This window comes from Heterodontus francisci, chromosome 10, assembly GCF_036365525.1.
Source record: "Heterodontus francisci isolate sHetFra1 chromosome 10, sHetFra1.hap1, whole genome shotgun sequence".
Classification (NCBI taxonomy): Eukaryota; Metazoa; Chordata; class Chondrichthyes; order Heterodontiformes; family Heterodontidae; genus Heterodontus; species Heterodontus francisci.
This window is the reverse complement of record NC_090380.1, coordinates 101,578,634-101,597,202: the sequence shown is the minus strand read 5'-3', so window position 1 is coordinate 101,597,202 and position 18,569 is coordinate 101,578,634. Positions and strand designations below refer to the sequence as shown.

The 18,569-nt window shown below is 42.5% G+C and overlaps 1 protein-coding gene across 5 annotated transcripts in view; it reads right to left on the bottom strand.

The window, feature by feature from the left end:
- erg (ETS transcription factor ERG) overlaps nt 1-18,569 on the bottom strand; it is a 276,398-nt gene that overhangs the window by 56,225 nt on the left and 201,604 nt on the right. For all 5 annotated transcript variants that reach the window (XM_068041173.1, XM_068041175.1, XM_068041177.1 and 2 more), the window contains one exon: nt 13,970-14,187. In XM_068041173.1, coding sequence (XP_067897274.1) covers nt 13,970-14,187 — 218 coding nt within the window. The remainder of the gene's footprint in view (nt 1-13,969; nt 14,188-18,569) is intronic.

Genomic DNA, 18,569 nt, shown 5'->3' with positions numbered 1-18,569 from the left:
GTTAACAGTGAGGTGGAGTGTCTTAGGTTACAGGAAGATATAGACGGGATAGTCAAATGGGCAGAAAAATGTCAGATGGAATTTAACACTGAAAAGTGTGAAGTGATACACTTTGGAAGGAGTAATGTGACACGGAAGTATTCAATGAATGGTCTGACACTGGGAAGTTCCGAAGAACAAAGGGACCTTGGTGTGTTTGTCCATAGATCTCTGAAGGTAGAAGGGCAGGCTAATAGGGTGGTGAAAAAGGCACAAGGGACACTTGCCTTTATCAATCAAGGCATAGATTACAAAAGCAGGGAGGTCATGTTGGGGTTGTACAGAACTTTGGTAAGGCCACAGCTGGAGTACTGTGTGCAATTCTGGTCGCCACATTATAGGAAGGATGTGATTGCATTGGAGGGGGTGCAGAGGCGATTCACCAGGATGTTGCCTGGAATGGAATATTTAAGCTATGAAGACAGGTTGGATAGGCTTGGGTTGTTTTTGCTGGAGCAGAGAAGACTGAGGGGTGACCTGATCAAGGTGTACAAGATTATGAGGGGCATGGACAGGGTGGATAGGGAGCAGCTGTTCCCCTTAGTTGAAGTGTCAGTTATGAGGGGTCACAAGTTTAAGGTGAGGGGCAGGAGGTTTAAGGGGGATTTGAGGAAGAACTTTTTTACCCAGAGGGTGGTGACGGTCTGGAATGCCCTGCCTGGGAGGGTGGTAGAGGCAGGTTGCCTCCCATCCTTTTAAAAAGTACTTGGATGAGCACTTGGCCCATCATAAGATTCAAGGCTATGGGCCAAGTGCTGGCAAATGGGATTAGGTAGACAGGTCAGGTGTCTTTAATGCATCAGTGCAGACTCGATGGGCTGAAGGGCCTCTTCTGCACTGTATTGTTCTGTAATTCTGTGATTAATACTGATCCATCACGGCCCAATATGTATTTCTATTTATCCACATTAAATAACACCTTTCATTCTTTGGCCTACTCAATAATATTTTTTAGGCATTGTTGTCAGTTCTATCAGCCTCCTGATAAAGCACCTGGCACCATAGCTTAGAGTCATGAACAAATGTTACATTGCTGGAACTGCCCTCCTCCATTTGGTTTATGAATAGTGCAAACCCAGAAAAGATTCCTGCAAAACTGCACTGGTTACCGCTTCCAGACTGTGTCTTATCCATTTATCAATCTCTCCAGCATTCTATTGCCAAATTGGTTTTTAATCCAGTGAGTTAACGTCATTATTTCCATAAGCCTTTTTGAAAATTTTCAGATTAAAGAACTTTACCAAAGCCCATCAGGAAATCTAAATGGTTGTTCTTGTCCAATGGTTTCCAAAGGATTTCACAGTGGATCAAACTCTGATTATTAAACACTCAAGTGAACTCACCTCTAAATAGGTGCTACCTGCAAACTAGAGCTTATTCCAAATGTAATATCTATTCTCCCCCGTATGCTCTGTCTGCCTTCTGCCAGTGTTATAATACATGAGTGAATCATTAGCTGAAGTGCCTACATCTAGCCACAGACTACATATTTTGGTCTCGCCTCCCCACAAACTCAGCAAATGTTAGTTGTTCCTCACTGTAATTTTCTCGCCAGTTCACCTGAAGGCACCATCACTTGCCAGAATTTGGTTCAACAGGTCCCAGGTCTCTTTCAAGACCTCACCTAAATGACCTTTCTTTAGTGCAGGCCTTGACACTGAATATCAACAGACATTGTGCATGTGTCAAAGCACAGCCCAATTCTACCCTCAACTGATTTCCACAAACACACGCTTTCTCATTGAAATTCTCTGGATAACAATCAGAAGTAGAAAGGCTGAATGAGTTCTTCCCAGAAATACTGAGGCCAATTTCCTTGCCTCGACTGAGATCATTAGACTATGTTTAATTTTAATATCAATGCAAACTTTATTTTCTCAGTTGTAATTTGTTATCTCCCTTTTTAGGTTTCCCTGTGCCTCATAGCATTGACCATTCATGAGGTTGTTACAGATTTTCTGGAGACATTGAGACGTATGACTAAGATACTTTACCCCCCGAATTTCCATAGCTCACAGAGATACCACCCCCCCCACCCCCACCTCCCGCTCCAGCTTGATAGCTTTATATGATAGAATGGCCAAAATGACATCTTAAGACAAGTAGGGGACAGAATGCACAGCTACAATCTATTCAGCCTGACTACACTGAACATGTTGTGGCTGCAGTAGTGCCATTCCACTTGTCATTTAAAATCTGACAGATCCTGGGGAGTCAGATGTTGAGCAATAACTGTTAGCAATTTTCCCAGCAAGACCACAAATTAAGTAGGGCACTGACAAGACTGCTTTATCAGAATTATGGAGGATTGTTTGGAGTATTATGTGCAAAATGGAGCATGTATCTAAACTCTCAATCCGGAACAAGTTCCTAGTGCAGTACTGAAGGACTGCTGCACTGTAAGATGATACGTTAAACCAAAACCCCTTCTGCCCTCTTTTTGTAACTGTGGCAAGTAGTACTCAGTACATTAGTGACCAGAAATGAATTAAGGCACGGGAGCATTGGAATGTGTAGAGCTGGAAGAGACTGTTGCAACCTATCAGCCTTTACGTAGTCACCTGTAATTACATTATTACTTCGACAGAGGTTGGGGTCTGCAGCTAAAATTTCTGAGAATTTTCTTTCACCATTCTTAAAATAGACGAAAACTTGCATTTTTCTAGTGCCTTCCGTGACCTCAGGGCATCCTAAAGCACTTTACAACCAGTGAAGAACTTTTGAAGTATAGTCACTGTTGTAATGTAGGAATGGAGTAAAAACTGCGGAATACCAATCCAACAAGTTGAGCTATTTTATTCAATTTCATTGCATTCCACACATGGCATTTCCATGATCCCAACAGGACTGAAGCCATAATATTCCACAGAGAATGTTCACTTGGAATAGTTGGTATGATTCTGTCAAACTCAACTCACGCATTACCTTCATTAAATGCTTTCAGACTAGTTACAAAATATCACTAGGGATCAATGTAAATGTCGATATGCTTGAGATTCATTATTCCAGGATTGTCCATATTTTTTTCCTATTCATGCATTCCACAGATGCCATTTCAGTCAGTAAATTATATTTTCCCCCCATTCCATCCTATAGAAGATGCTGGGCAGATGTTCCGACTGCACCTTTCCCACATGAACACTTCCTGCATCCATATAAAATTTCTGTGTCCATGTTTCCTACATTGCAACAGTGACTACTCTTCAAGTCCTTAATTGGCTGTGAAAACACTTGGGGATGTCTGAGGTTTTGAAAGGCGATATATAAATGTACATCTTTTTCACTGCTGATATTAACCTAATAATGTTACATGGAATCATCAGTAAATTTGCACAAATCAATATTTAGTCACTTCCAAGGAGCTTTCAGTGATTCCCACCATGTAAAAGACATCAAGATTCACTTTAAATGTAACAATTAACAGAATTAAACAAAAGCAACTCGAGTTCTTTGATTTAATTTGAATTTTAAGAAAATAATCTTCCTTTTCCTTCTTTATCTCATCTGGCCCATGCACCACTGAGCATGAGGGTGGATGAATGAGCCAACACCAGCACCTTTTTCTGCCATGATGAAAAGGCCCTCAGAAGTCTGCGACAGGGAGGAGAACAGGGGAAACAAAATCCTTACTCCCCATTTCCACTCAAGTATGATTCATTGGCAACATTGATACCAACATCTCGATTAACATAAATCGAGCATTAACATAGAGACACAAGACCACAAGTGGACCATTCTGCCCCTTGAGCCTGTTCCACTATTCAATAAAATCATCATCTGTATCCTTGCTCCATCTACATACCTATACATACACACACATGTCTGCCATAACACATTCTAGTCCTTTGTTCCCTTGTCCCTTATCCTCTCCCATGATTGAAGGAAATAAAATGATATGTTTTATAGGTAAACACAGATTTTTACCATTTTCCGACAGACAGGTCAGCTCATCATCACCTGGATACCCAAACGGACAGTAAAGCAAGGAGAACAGACTGGAATGCTGGTGCAGGGTAGAGAGGAGAAAGTTTCACAGAAGGAACAGTTTCAGTTTCCTATTGGAAAGAGAGAGAAGAAAGAAAAACAGTTGAGTGGCTTTGAGAATCAGGGCAGAGAGACAGCAGGAGGGCAGAGAGAAACAAGCATTGCTTGAACAAGGAAGAGGCAGTCAGATATCAAACTTCATCCAGTTGATTGCCTCTCACTGAGCAACATTACTCCTTGATGAGCATAATCATAGCATTAATCATACAGCCCAGAAGAAGGCCATTGAGCCCTTTGTGCCTGTGCTGGCTCTTTAAAACAGCTGTCCAATTAGTTGTATTCCCCACTCTTACCCCATAACCCTGCAAATTTTTCTTTTTCAAGTATTTATCCAATTCTTTTTTGAAAATTACTATTGAATCTGCTTCCACCACCCTTTCAGGCAGTGCATTCCAGATCATAACAACTTGCTACATTAAAGAAAATCTCCATCTCCCCTCTGGTTCTTTTGCCAATTATCTTAAACTACCTCCTCTGGTTACCAATCCTCCTGCCATTGGAACAAGTGGGTCTGATTTTAATTGGGTGGGTTTTGAATGAGTTAAAATCTCACCCAGTTTCTACCTATTTCTCAATCAAAACGCCTCATCATTTATTTTTTGCTGATATCTTACTTTTGTGGCTTATTCTATGAAAAAGGAACACATTTCCACAAACTTACCTTGTCTGTTTCTCACATTAGAATCTCATTGTGCCAATTACTTGGGCTTTGCAAGTGAAAGATGCCCCCAAGAATTTCTATCAAATCTGCTTAAAAACAAGTTCAATTCACAGTTCTCTAATTTTGTAATAAATGCTGTATATTTAAGTTTTGAATTTTTTTTTGTCCTTTAGCAGAATTTTATTAAAGCAATTCATCTATCCTCCTCTTCACACATACTCATAGATGTCAATGTCAGCTTTTGGGAGTGAGATTTACGATGAGCCTGAGACCGATCACAACACCCACTTAAACACATAGAGCTGTGTTTATTTTTAAGAGCACACCAAATAATATTTTCAAACCAAAGTGAGTGAGCCCGCATGGTAACTGAATGAGTTGATAGGTTTGGAACTGTATACTTTGCACAAACTGATTGTCCAGTACACATTTTGTGCTATAACTGGCTCCGCACACCTTAAGCATACTGCAGTACACAATGGAACAATTCAAATCTGATCAGCAGGATATTAACTTTTGAATGGGCTGCCTGCAGAGCACAGGCTTGTCTCATGGTGTCAATTGGCAGAGCTCAATAAATCTAGAATTAGAGGGGCAATCCAAGGAACACCATTTGTTTCTATGTTATTAGTGGTGATCAGCTGTGTGGGTTTTTTTTTGTTATTTTATGCAGAAGGGCAATAGATTAGGGCATCAGCTACTCAGTTCCTTTGTAAAGTTGGTGTGTATTTCGTGGGGTAAATTCACAGATCCTACGCTCAAATGAAGCATGCGTCAGGGAATAAGTCTTGTAGCCCTGAGTTCAACCCGTGTTCCCTTCATGCACAAACGTAATAAATAATACCTGCACCTTAATGGAAATAGAAAAGCCAAATTTCACTGGGAGACAAAAATAGACTTTTGGCATTCAATTTATGTTATAGACAATTTCAGACAGGCTGTGCATTAAACAGAACCCTCAGGCTCCCATCAATTTGCTGCACCAAGAAAATGGGCAACGGACTTCATATCTGAAAACAGTGGCCACAGCTCACATTCCTACCTGACCTTGCTTACATACAGGCAACACTTTCACCAATGCAGGTGTTGAGTGCGGCATGAACACGACCAACTACAGCAGAGGGGAAGCCAATGTATTGCCGATCTGTTTACACACATTATAAACAGCTAGGACATGGTTTATCCAGAAAAACCAGTGCCCTATTGTATAAAGTAAACAACAAAAAAATCTTCTTACCCTCAAAAAATGGCCCAACCTAAGGAATCATTTCATATGTTGAAGGTCTCAGTGGTGTCAGTGTTCAAGAATGTAAGGTTTTTATTTAGTATCAGCATCAAGCACCCCAGTTCAGCTATACCGCAGTAAGTTGCAACTATTTTATCCCAAGTCTGAGCCCCAACCTCAGGAGTGCTCCTCACTGCAGCAGTGGAATATGTCTCTGTTCCATGGGGGATATTTTCACCTTGGATGGTAAACTGGAGGAACCCGTCCATTATAGAGCCGGTCTAATTTTTTTGTTTCCATCAGATGGGTTCTATAACAAATGTCCCATCCACGTCGTCAATTCAAATCTCAAGCGGTGAAGGTGAAAATGAACCCTGAGCCCCATATCTTAACAGTCTCTTTGATGTGCCAATTTAATGCCACTTTGTGGATAGTTTGTTGTGATAGGGCACTAGGAGTTGAGCTGAGACTAGCCCAAACTTACTTCATGTCAGGTCTTTACAGTTGACAAAGAAGACTTTCATTCAGTCAGTCTTGACTCAATTCAAAATGGATTGCAGAGGGAAATGTACACTGCACCATTCTTCCATTATTAAAACTTTCAAAATTAAATCATTGCAAAGCATTTGCTTAATTGTAATATTATTTATTTTTCTCCATTTCTCTTTTTTTTTTACTTTAAATGTAAATATGATTGGAGAACTGGTCAGGAAGAGCAGATGGCTCTGAGAGTCAGTGTGAGAGAACACGCACATATTAATTGAGCTCTCTTTATGCTATGAGACCCATTCGTTATTTATTTTTTAAATTATTGTTGAAACCCATCTTTTAGATGAGATATTACACCAAGAATCATAACTACTGCTTGTGGTATTCTTGGGACTGGAGCAAGGTTTAGCTAAATTTATGAAATATGAGGTAGGGACCGACGCAGCATGATGTTGAACAAAATGGAGTTTTCTTTATTCTGTTTTACTTTCACTTGCTCTTTCAGCTCCCTCTGCTGGCTCTTGTGTGCATGGTGGCCTCAAGTGAACAATATGTACAAGGCTGTGTTTGCTGATAACGCAACCACTAGATGGTGCAGTACTAGCATATGTGCAAACGCAGCCTCATCCACTGAAATGCCACTTTGTCTGCGAAGTTTTTGACAGCTGCCAGTAGTAAAGATGACACTTCTCAATTTATCACAAAGAACAAATTTAACCTGAAAATCCCCTCAATGGTTGCCATCGCCACCTCCATCGCAGCCCCAACAGTTCCCCGCTCCCTCCTGCCACCGTGTTTCTCTTTGTTGCTCCCTCCTGCACTCATCTTCTCGCCGCTCACTCCCTGCTGCCGACCCTTAGCCACTCACCCCCTGTCGCTCACTCCCTGCTTCTCCCCCACCCCTCTGGCCACTTGCACCTCCGCCCTCCTCCCCCCCCCAGCGCCCCCAGCCCTCTGGCCGCTTGTGTTGTCAGGAATCACTTTGTATGTACTATGCAATTCTCAAACCTCTCTCAAAACAATACACTGCTCTAATTTTTTTCAGACAGCAGTTGCTGGTAACAGTTCTTCTGTTGCCATTTACAGCCCTTCTAGACCCATCTTTTGTTTGTTTACTTGTCCCATTAGTACCCATTGTTGACTTGCACCATCATCCCTTTTATCCTTTAATCGCTCCTGCCTTCCACCCTATTATAGTCCTTCCCTTTAGTTCTTTCCTCCATGTCTTACCTCTCCCAGCCTCTGAACTTGATTAAAACTGGTTACATATCTAGCTTTTGCCAATTCTGACAAAAAGTCACCGACCTAAAACCTTAACTCTGTTTTTCTCTCCACAGATGCTGCCAGAGCTGTTGAGCATTTTCTATTTTTATTTCAGATTTCCAGCATCCGCAGAATTTTGTTTTATGTTAAACCAAGAGCCTCTTTGTCTGTTCAGGTGGACATAACAGATCCCATGGTACTTTATTCAAAGAACATGGAGTTCTCTCTGTTCTGGTCAACATTCATCCATCAACCAATATCAGTAAAAAGAGATTAACAGGCCACTCATCTCATTGCTGTTTCTGCAACCTTAACTATGCACAAATTGGCTACCACATTTCCCTACAAAAATAGCAATAACTAACTACACTTCAAATGTAAACTTTTGGCTATGAAGCCTTTTGGGATATCCTAAGGATGTGAAAAGTACTGGATAAATGTGTCCTTTTCTTAATTAAAAAATGAATATGTAGTCGAATACAAAAAAGATTAAAAAGCAATTCTTGTCATGCAAGTGTTTCTTTTTGCAATTATACAATATGATGAATTAAATCAAGTGAAAATGTATCAATGAGGAATGTTGCATGAGATGGAAATGTTGTACTAACTCCAGATGAATATTTTTTCCTCTCCCTGCTCATTCTACAAATGGAGCCCAAATATACAATCACAACACCCCTACTTTCCAGAATTCTCTGTCTAAACCACTTTGCTTTGTTGTAATGCAAGAGTATGAACATTTTGTACCTGTTCCTTCACTTCAGTCTATGTTCCATTTTGTGCACAGAAACTGTGGCTGGTAAAATCCAAACCTACCATAGCATCTAAAGTGTCTCTTTAAAAGAAATGCACCAGTGACAACGTGAGATGGGCAGTTTGTCCAAAAATCAATATCTAATCATTTCAAATATCAGTCATCAAATTCAGATCAATCATGCATTAAATATCCCTTCAAAAGTCTCCTAAAATCCTTCTCTTTCACCATGTCTTTGGTCTGCCTTAAAGCTAATTTTTTTCTATTCCGTGCCCACTGTTTTTCTCTTTGTTAAACTCTTTGACACATTCCTTTTCCTCAAGGAGCACTACATAAATCTAAGTTGTTGTGACAGCTACAGATGACATCATTGTGCTGGAAGTGATCTGACTATTCTGAATCTTCCCTGGCTCCAAATATGAAAAATATTTGTCAAATACCTCTTCGAGATGTCATCCCTTTAAAATTGGTCACGATTCATTTCATACTTTAAAGGATTTTTGGTGATGAGGCTCTCTCTCTAGCTTTTGCACAAATAATAATATACAAGCTCTTTATCATCTTGTGTTTTATAAACATTGTGCAGACAGAATTATGATGAACTGGCAGTGATTACAAGGGTGTATTCTAATGAAAGCTTCAAATGAATCTTGAGCTATGAATCTCCAGTTGAACTTCAAAGGTGGGTTTCTGCCTTGAAATCATTCTACAGGCACTGAGCATCCTTTTATACCAAACCTGAGTCTGGACAAGGTGCTGATTAACTAGTTAACCACAGGAGCTAACTTTGATTCTGTCCCCTTGCTGCACTCACATAAACACAGTGTCCTACAGTACCCATTGGATGACAATCTGAAGTTAGAATTCAAGCTGACATTTGCCCCTCAGCTCGCACAAAGATGTAGAAGCAAATCTGTCCTTATCACCACCCCAACTGAGATCAGGTAAATCGGCACTGGCGATTAAACCTGAGACTTTCTTAGACTACAGAACTGGAACTGTCAGAAGGTTGTGTTTTGTGCCGATAGCAGTTGTTATGCAGAGCGTCAGAATCGAAGATCACGCTAGACTTTACCTCATCCAAAACACTGCTGCATAAATCATATTCCCACGGAATGCCATGTTCAACTACCTGTCTTCACTGGCTCTCCAGCACATTGATTTCAAAATCTTCATTCTCTGCTACAACGTCACCCATCGCTTTTCTCTTCACTATCACTGTAATCTCCTCCTGCTCACACCCACTCACATCACTGCAATCTTCTCCTCACACCCTCTCAAATCACTGTAATCTGCTCGTGCTCAGAACCTCTCACATCATTGTAACCTCCTCCTGCTCACAGCCTCTCACGATCACTGCATTGTTATCCTGCTCACACCCTCACACTATCACTGTAACCTCCTCCTGCTCACACCCTCTCACTATCATTGTAACCTCCACCTGCTTACAACCTCTCACCATCACTGTAACCTCCTCCTGCTCACACCCTCTCACCATCAATGTAATATTCTCCTGCTCACACCCCCTCATTATCACTGTAATCTCCTCCTGCTCACACCCCCTCATTTTCACTGCATTGTCCTCCTGCTCACACCCTCTCACAATCACTGTAATCTTCTCCTGATCACACCCCCTCACTATCACTGCAAATTCCTCCTGCTCACATCCTTGCAGTATTACTGTAACCTTCTCCTGCTCACACCCTCTCATTATCATTGCATCGTCCGCCTGCTCACACCTGCTCACTATCTGTAATGTCCTGCTCACACCCTCTCACTATCTGTAATCTCCTGCTCACGCCCTCTCACGAGCGCTGCTTCGTCCTCCTGCTCACACCCTCTCACTCTCACTGTAACCTCATCCTGCTCACACCCCCTCACTATCACTGTAAACTCCTCCTGCTCACACCCTCACACTATTACTGTAACCTCCTGCTGCTCACACTCTCTCACTATCACTGCATTGTTCTCTTGCTCACACCCTCTCACTATCACTGTAACCTGTTCCTGCTCACACCCTCTCACTATCACTGTAACCTCTTCCTGCTCACACCCTCTCACTATCACTGTAACCTCTTCCTGCTCACTCCCTGTCACTATCACTGTAACCTGCTCCTGCTTACACCTTCTCATTATCATTGCATCGTCCGCCTGCTCACACCTGCTCACTATCTGTAATCTCCTGCTCACACCCTCTCACTATCTGTAATCTCCTGCTCACACCCTCTCACGAGCGCTGCATCGTCCTCCTAACACCCGCTCACTATCTGTAATCTCCTGCTCACACCCTCTCACGAGCGCTGCTTCGTCCTCCTGCTCACACCCTCTCACTCTCACTGTAACCTCATCCTGCTCACACCCCCTCACTCTCATTGTAACCTCCTCCTGCTCACACTCTCTCACTATCACTGCATTGTTCTCCTGCTCATACACTCTCACTATCACTGTAACCTGTTCCTGCTCACTCCCTCTCACTATCACTGTACCCTCCTCCTGCTTACACCCAGTCACTAACACTGTAACCTATTCCTGCTCACTCCCTCTCACTATCACTGTAATCTCCTCCTGCTCACACCTTCTCACTATCTCTGTAATCTTCCCCTGCTCACACCCCCTCACTATCACTGCAATCTCCTCCTGCTCACCCTCTCACTATCACTGGAACATCCTCTTGCTTACACCCTCTCACCTATCACTGTAATCTCCTCCTGTTTACACCCTCTCTATCACTGTAATCTCCTCCTGCTGACTCCCTCTCACTATCACTGCAATCTCCTCCTGTTCACACCCTCTAACTATCATTGTAATCTCCTCCTGCTTACACCCCTCATCATCACGGCAACCTCCTCCTGCTCACACCCTCTCACTATCACTGTAACTTCCCTGCTCTACCGCCTCACTATCACTGTAATCTCCTGCTGCTCAGACTCACTCATTATCACTGCATTGTCCTTTTTTTTCCCAAAATATACTTTATTCATAAAAATCTGTAAAAATTACATTCCCAAACAGTTTAAAACAGCATCAAGTCAAAAAATACAAACAGTGCAAAAGTGATCAGTTTCTTTCTATACAATCATGAGTTGCCTCGCAACCCTTCCATTTCATTGTCATGCCAATTACATTTTTACATTTACAGCACACAAAATTTTCCCGATACAGTTCGAGGGGTTTCCCATGGATCCAGCCCCTCAGTTCAGCTTGGTGGGGGGACCTTACACTGTGGTCTTTCCCCATTGAGCCTTTGCTGCGGCTGCCCCAAGCTTTAGTACGTCCCTCAGCACGTAGTCCTGGACCTTGGAATGTGCCAGTCTGCAACATTCGGTCGTGGACAACTCTTTGCGCTGGAAGACCAGCTAGTTTCGGGCAGACCAAAGGGCGTCTTTCACCGAATTGATAGTCCTCCAGCAGCAGTTGATGTTTGTCTCTGTGTGCGTCCCTGGGAGCAGCCCGTAGAGCACAGACTCCTGTGTTACAGAGCTGCTTGGGATGAACCTCGACAAAACCCACTGCATCTCTTTCCACACCTGCTTTCTCCTGCTCACACCCTCTCACTATCAATTTAACCTCCTCCTGCTCAGAAACTCTCACTAACACTGTAACCTCCTCCTGCTCACATGCCCTCACTATCACTCTAACATCCTCCTGCACACACCCTCCCCACATTACCAATCATTATATTATTTGAAAAAGTTTTATAATTGTAGATAGAAATTCTGTGTTTCTGCAAACTACTTGCCCACTGTGCTCTGGGTTACAGCAAGGACTCATGGGAGATGAATAATTATGCCCCTCTATAATAAAAGTGAATATTTATTTGTGAATTGACTATTTCACTGTTTCAAAACAGTTGCCCAACAATTGACGAGCACAGGTTTATTATTATTATTATTGACAGGTTGCGGTTAGCTGCAAGTCCCAGGAACATTAAATGGAAGGTGTGTGCTCTGATGCCAATCGTACTTGTGAATTTCACAGATTTGCAAATGTCAGAATTGTACGAATCAGCTAGGAAGACAAAATTTCCCATAAACTTCCTTTTGTTTTGCCCTGTTTTGTTGGAAACCTTAAATTACGCGAATTAGAGGAAATGTTTTGAAGAAGTGGACTCAACCAGGTGTTGTGTACTTGAGGTGCAATATGATTGGCTGCAGACTCAAGTCTCAGAGAGTTTGGAGCATTGGAACATAGGAACAGGAGCAGGCCATTCAGCCCATCGAGCCTGCTCTGCCATTCAATTAGATCATGGCTGATCATCTACTTCAACACCACTTTCCTGTGCTCTTCCCACATCCCGTGATATCTTTCATATCCAGATATCTATAAATTTCTGTCTTGAACATGCTCAATAATTCAGACTCTGGGGTAGAGAATTCCAAAGGTTCACCACCCTCCGAGTGAAGAAATCCTCTTCATCTCAGTCTTAAATAGTTAACCCCTTATTCTGAGACTATGTCCCCTGGTTCTAGTCTCACCTGCCAGGAGAAACATCCTATCTACATCCATCCTGTCACGCTCTATAAGGAATTTGTAAGTTTCAATGAGATCACCTCTCATTCTTCGAAACTCCAGAGAATACAGGCCCAGTTTCCTCAATCTCTCCTCATAATTCAAGCCCACCATCCCAGGGATGGGTTTGGAGTAATAAACCCATATTTGATAGAAAAAATAACATTAAGTGGATATATATATATCTGTATATCTATATATATATATATATATGAAAAATTGGGGGATTGTTCGAGAAAGAGATTATCACTAAAGAAATAAGTATTAGCTGGAAGGTTTGGATTATTAATCTCACTCCCTGCCTCTGAAATTGTTGAATTATTCTGTGGAAATATTTGAGCATTTTCAAGTTAAAATTCCATATAATGTGAAGATGTTTATTACTTTTTGGAGTCTGTCTAGATGAGGAACTTGAGTGATGAAGAATTGAAGATTTCCCATTTTACTCACCCGATATCTGTGCTAAGCACTCAAAACCAATGCAATCAGAGAATTGTACAGCAAAGCAGGAAGCCATTCCTATCTGTGGCAGCTCCTTGATACAGCGATCCAATTAGTCCCATTCCCCCACTCCCTTTCTCCATAGCTCTGCAAATGTTTCCTTTTCAATCCACCAGAGTGCCTCAGCTCTCAATCTCTGAAGATCATCCCCTGCTGTTCCAAAGTGACCTTTTTCAGTTTTTCATGCCAGTCTTCCCTTTTGCCTCTCTAGGTGAGACTATCAATTTAACACCAAATCAAATGCAATTTGCATTGTAGACCCATGCTCATTAGATAACACTGACCAAACTCATTTTTGTAGGATTTTTATACTCGGCAGTTAGAAAAGACTTTCATCACACCAGTTATGGTTGGATTCAAATACAGTCCCAGAAGTGAAAGGCATGTGCCTAATTCTATAATATTTGAAATTCTAGATACTTCTTATCTGGTACACAGTGTCAAAGTTGTGTTTTCAATCAAACTGCCTGCATGAGATCATTACCTGGATCCATTGACCTGGTTAGGGTTGTATTCCATCTTGATAGCCACTCTGGTTGGTGGCTGTGCCAACCACTCTTGCTGAGGAACGCGTGGGCTAATCTTTGAGGTCTGCCCATAATCACTTGATGAAGAAGCTGTCATTTCCACTTTTGCTAGGTGTGCTGTTCCGTAGGCGCACTCAAATAAGGACTGGTCTTCACTGACTACTGATAATGCTTCCTGTGGGAAAGAGAGATATGCAGGTCAAATCTGACAGTCTCCTTTAGGACTTCGATCTGTGACTAATTGTTGAACTATTATTTTCTTGCTTAGTTTACTAAGGATGCACTTCAAAAATTGCCATTTAGGTTATGCTAGTCCTTTTAATATAAAGGTTCATTAGGATGTTTAATGCCGAGTTACTTACTAAATTTTCTAGTGCAAAAAATGCAATTTCAAGTTAGCAATATTAAATTCTATTTTCATATTGTCATGCATGCCCCCACCTGCCAAGAATGAGGCACATTAATTTCGCCACATGGATATTAAATTTCAAATTGTTGCTGGGAAGAAGAGAAGGCCTGATACAAGGGGTTGCCGGGCCCCTGGCTGGAAAGACATTTTTGCATATTGGCAGACAGTGTTAGAACCAAGGAGCTATCCCCTGCTCCAATAAAATACACAGAACCAACCTGGTCAAACCAGTCAGTCATGTGACTATCCTGCTGGCCAACTTAGGGAGTTTTAAATTGTAGAGACAGTGTTTGACTGGCAGAAAGCTCTTTGCTCCTCTCCTCTCCTGTCCTGTCTGCTCCCATCTCTTTCTCATGGAGATCCAAAAACCGACTGAAGACACATGAACCCAAAGAGAGACAAATCTCCAACAGTGAACAAGGTTTAAGGAGAATACTGGTCCCAACGAAAAGCAAGATCTACCTGCAAAAGGACTTTACAATGAGCTCTAAGAACCATAACAACACTTTATTTCTTCTCTTTTCTGTCTCTATTTGCATGTGTGTATCGCATACGTACGCTAGCGTGGGGCACGGCATATATCTGTAGGCATTAACCGAATTAGAGTTTTAAGTTTAAATTTAATAAAATTTCACCTTTCTTAGAGTCATAGAGTTATACAGAACATAAACAGGCCCATCGTGTCCGTGCCAGCCATCAAGCACCTAGCTATTCTAATCCCATTTTCCAGCACTTGGCCCATAGCCTTGTATGCTATGGCGTTTCAAGTGCTCATCGAAATACTTCTTAAATGTTGTGCGGGTCCCTGCCTCTACCACCTCTTCAGGCAGTGCGATACAGATTCCAACCACCCTCTGGGTGAAAAAGGTTTTCCTCAAATCCCCTCTGAACCACCTGCCCCTTACCTTAAATCTATGCCCTTGGTTATTGACCCCTCCGCTAAGGGAAAAAGTTTCTTCCTATCTACCCTATTAATGCCTCTCATAATTTTGTATACCTCAATCAGGACCCCCTCAGCCTTCTTTGCTCTAAGGAAAACAACCCCAGCCTATCCAGTCTTTCTTCATAGCTGAAATGTTCCAGCCTAGGCAACATCCTGGTGAATCTCCTCTGCACCTTCTCCAGTGCAATCACATCCTTCCTATAGTGTGGCGACCAGAACTCTATACAGTACTCCAGCTGTGGCCTAACTAGCGTTTTATACAGCTCCATCATAACCTTCCTGCTCTTATATTCTATGCCTCGGCTAATAAAGGCAAGTATCCCGTATGCCTTCCTGACTACCTTATCTACCTGTGCTGCTGTCTTCAGTGATCTATGGACAAGTACACCAAGGTCCCTCTGTACTTCCATGGGTCCCACCACCCATTGTATATTCCCTTGCCTTGTTAGTCCTCCCAAAATACATCACCTCACACTTCTCAGGATTAAGTCATTTGCCACTGCTCTGCCCATCTTACCAGCCCATCGAAATCGTCCTGTAATCTAAGGCTTTCCTCCTCACTATTTACAAGACTACCAATTTTCGTGTCTTCTACGAATTTACTGATCATACCTCCTATATTCACGTCTAAATCATTAACGTACAGTACAAACAGCAAGGGTCCCAGCACCGATCCCTGCGGTACACCACTAGTCACAGGCTTCCAATCGCAAAAACAGCCCTCGACCATCACCTTCTGCCTCCTGCCACTAAGACAATTTTGGATCCACGTTGCCAAGTTGTCCTGGATACCATGGGCTCTTACCTTCTTGATCAATCTCCCATGAGGGATCTTATCAAAAGTCTTACTGAAGTCCATGTAGACTACATCAACTGCTTTACCCTCATCTACACACCTGGTCACCTCCTCGACAAAGTCAATGAAATTTGTTAGACATGATCTCCCCCTGACAAAGCCATGCTGACTCTCCTTGATTAATCCCTGCCTCTCCAAGTAGAGATTAATCCTGTCCCTCAGAACTTTTTCCAATAGTTTCCCTACCACTGATGTTAGACTCACTGGCCTGTAATTACCTGGTTTATCCCTACTACCCTTCTTGACTAATGGGACCACATTCACTGTCCTCTAATCCTCTGGTACCTCTCCTTTGGCCAGAGAGGATTTGAAAATTTGTGTCGAACCTCTGCTATCTGCCTCACATAGCAGCCTGGGATACATCTCATCTGGGCCTGGGGATTTATCCACTTTTAAGCAAGCTAAAACCTCTAATACCTCCTCCCTCTCAACGCTAATTTGTTCAAGTATGTCACAATCCCCCTCCCTGATCTCTACACCTACATCGTCCTTCTTCATAGTGAACACAGATGAAAAGTAATCATTTGAAACCTCACTTACGTCCTCCGGCTCCACACACACATTACCACTTTGGTTCATTATGGGCCCTACTCTTTCCTTGGTTATCCTCTTGACCTTAATATACTTATAAAACGCCTTGGGATTTTCCTTTATCTTGCCTGCCAGTGTTTTTTCATGCCCCCTCTTCACTCTCCTAATTACTTTTTTAAGTGCCCCCCTACAGCCCTCTGAATCTGCCATAAGCCTCCTTTTTTTTTCCTGATCCAGTCCTCTATATCCCTTGACATACAGGGTTCCCTGGACTTGTTGGTCCTACCCTTCACCTTTACAGGAACATGTTGACCCTGAACTCTCACTATTTCCTCTTTGAATGACTCCCACTGGTCTGATGTAGACTTTCCTACAAGTAGCTGCTCCCAGTCCACTTTGGCTAGATCCTGTTTTATCATATTGAAATTGGCCTTCCCCCAATTCAGTACCTTTATTTCTGGTCCATCTTTGTTCTTTTCCATAACTACCTTAAATCTTACAGAGTTATGGTCATTATCCCTGAAATGCTCCCCCACTGACACTTCTACCACTTGTCTGGCTTCATTCCCTAAGATTAGGTCCAGTACTGCCCCTTCTCTTGTAGGACATTCTGCATACTGGCTCAAAAAGCTCTCCTGGATGCACTTTAAGAATTCCATCCCCTTTAAGCCTTTTGCACTAAGACTGTCCCAGTTAATATTGAGGAAGTTGAAATCTCCTATTATTACCCTATTATTTTTACACCTCACTGAGATTTGCCTACATATCTGCTCCTCTATCTCTCCCTGACTGTTTGGAGGCCTGTAGTACACTCCCAGCCAAGTGATTGCCCCCTTTTGTTTTTAAGTTCTACCCATATGGCCTCATTTGAGGAACCTTCTAAGATATCATCCCTCCTTACTGCAGTAATTAACTCCTTGATCAACAGTGCAATACCACCTCCTCATTTACAAACCCCCCCGTCACACCTGAAGATTCTATATCCTGGTCCTGCCCTTCTCTCAACCATGTCTCTGTGATAGCAATAATATCATATTCCCCTGTGTTAATCAATGCCCTCAATTCATCTGCCTTACTTGTAAGACCCCTTACATTAAAATAGATGCAATTCAGCCTTCCATTATTCGCTTGTGCCTTAACAGGTCTATATTTGCTCTGCCTTCCAGACTGACTTAGTTTCTCTTCTATATTTGACTGTGCATCACCCACCACTGTATCTCCACTCTGTATCCCATCCCCCTGACAAATTAGTTTAAACCACCCCCCACAACAGCACTAGCAAACCTCCCAGCAAGGATGTTGGTCCCATTCCGGTTCAGGTGCAACCAGTCCAACTCATACAGGTCCCACCTTTGCCAGAAACAGACCCAGTGATCCAGGAAACTAAAGCCCTCCCTCCTGCACCATCTCCTCAGCCACTCATTCAGCTGCTCTATCTTCCTATTCCTATACTCACTAGCACGTGGCACCGGGAGTAATCCAGAGATTACAACCTTTGAGGTCCTGCTTTTTAATCTGCTACCTAGCTCTCTACATTCTTGTTGCAGGACCTCATCCCTCTTTCTACCTATGTCGTTGGTACTAATGTGTACCACGACCTCTGACTGTTCACCCTCCCCCTTCAGACTGTCCTGCAGCTGCTCCATGACATCCTTGACCCTAGCATCAGGGAGATAACATACCATCTTGGAGTCATGTTTGCGGCCACAGAAATGCCTATCTGTATTCCTTACGATAGAATCCCCTATCACTATAGCTCTCCCCATGGTGCCACAGACTTGGCTCTTGCTGCATTCCCCTGAGAAGCTATCTCCCCCA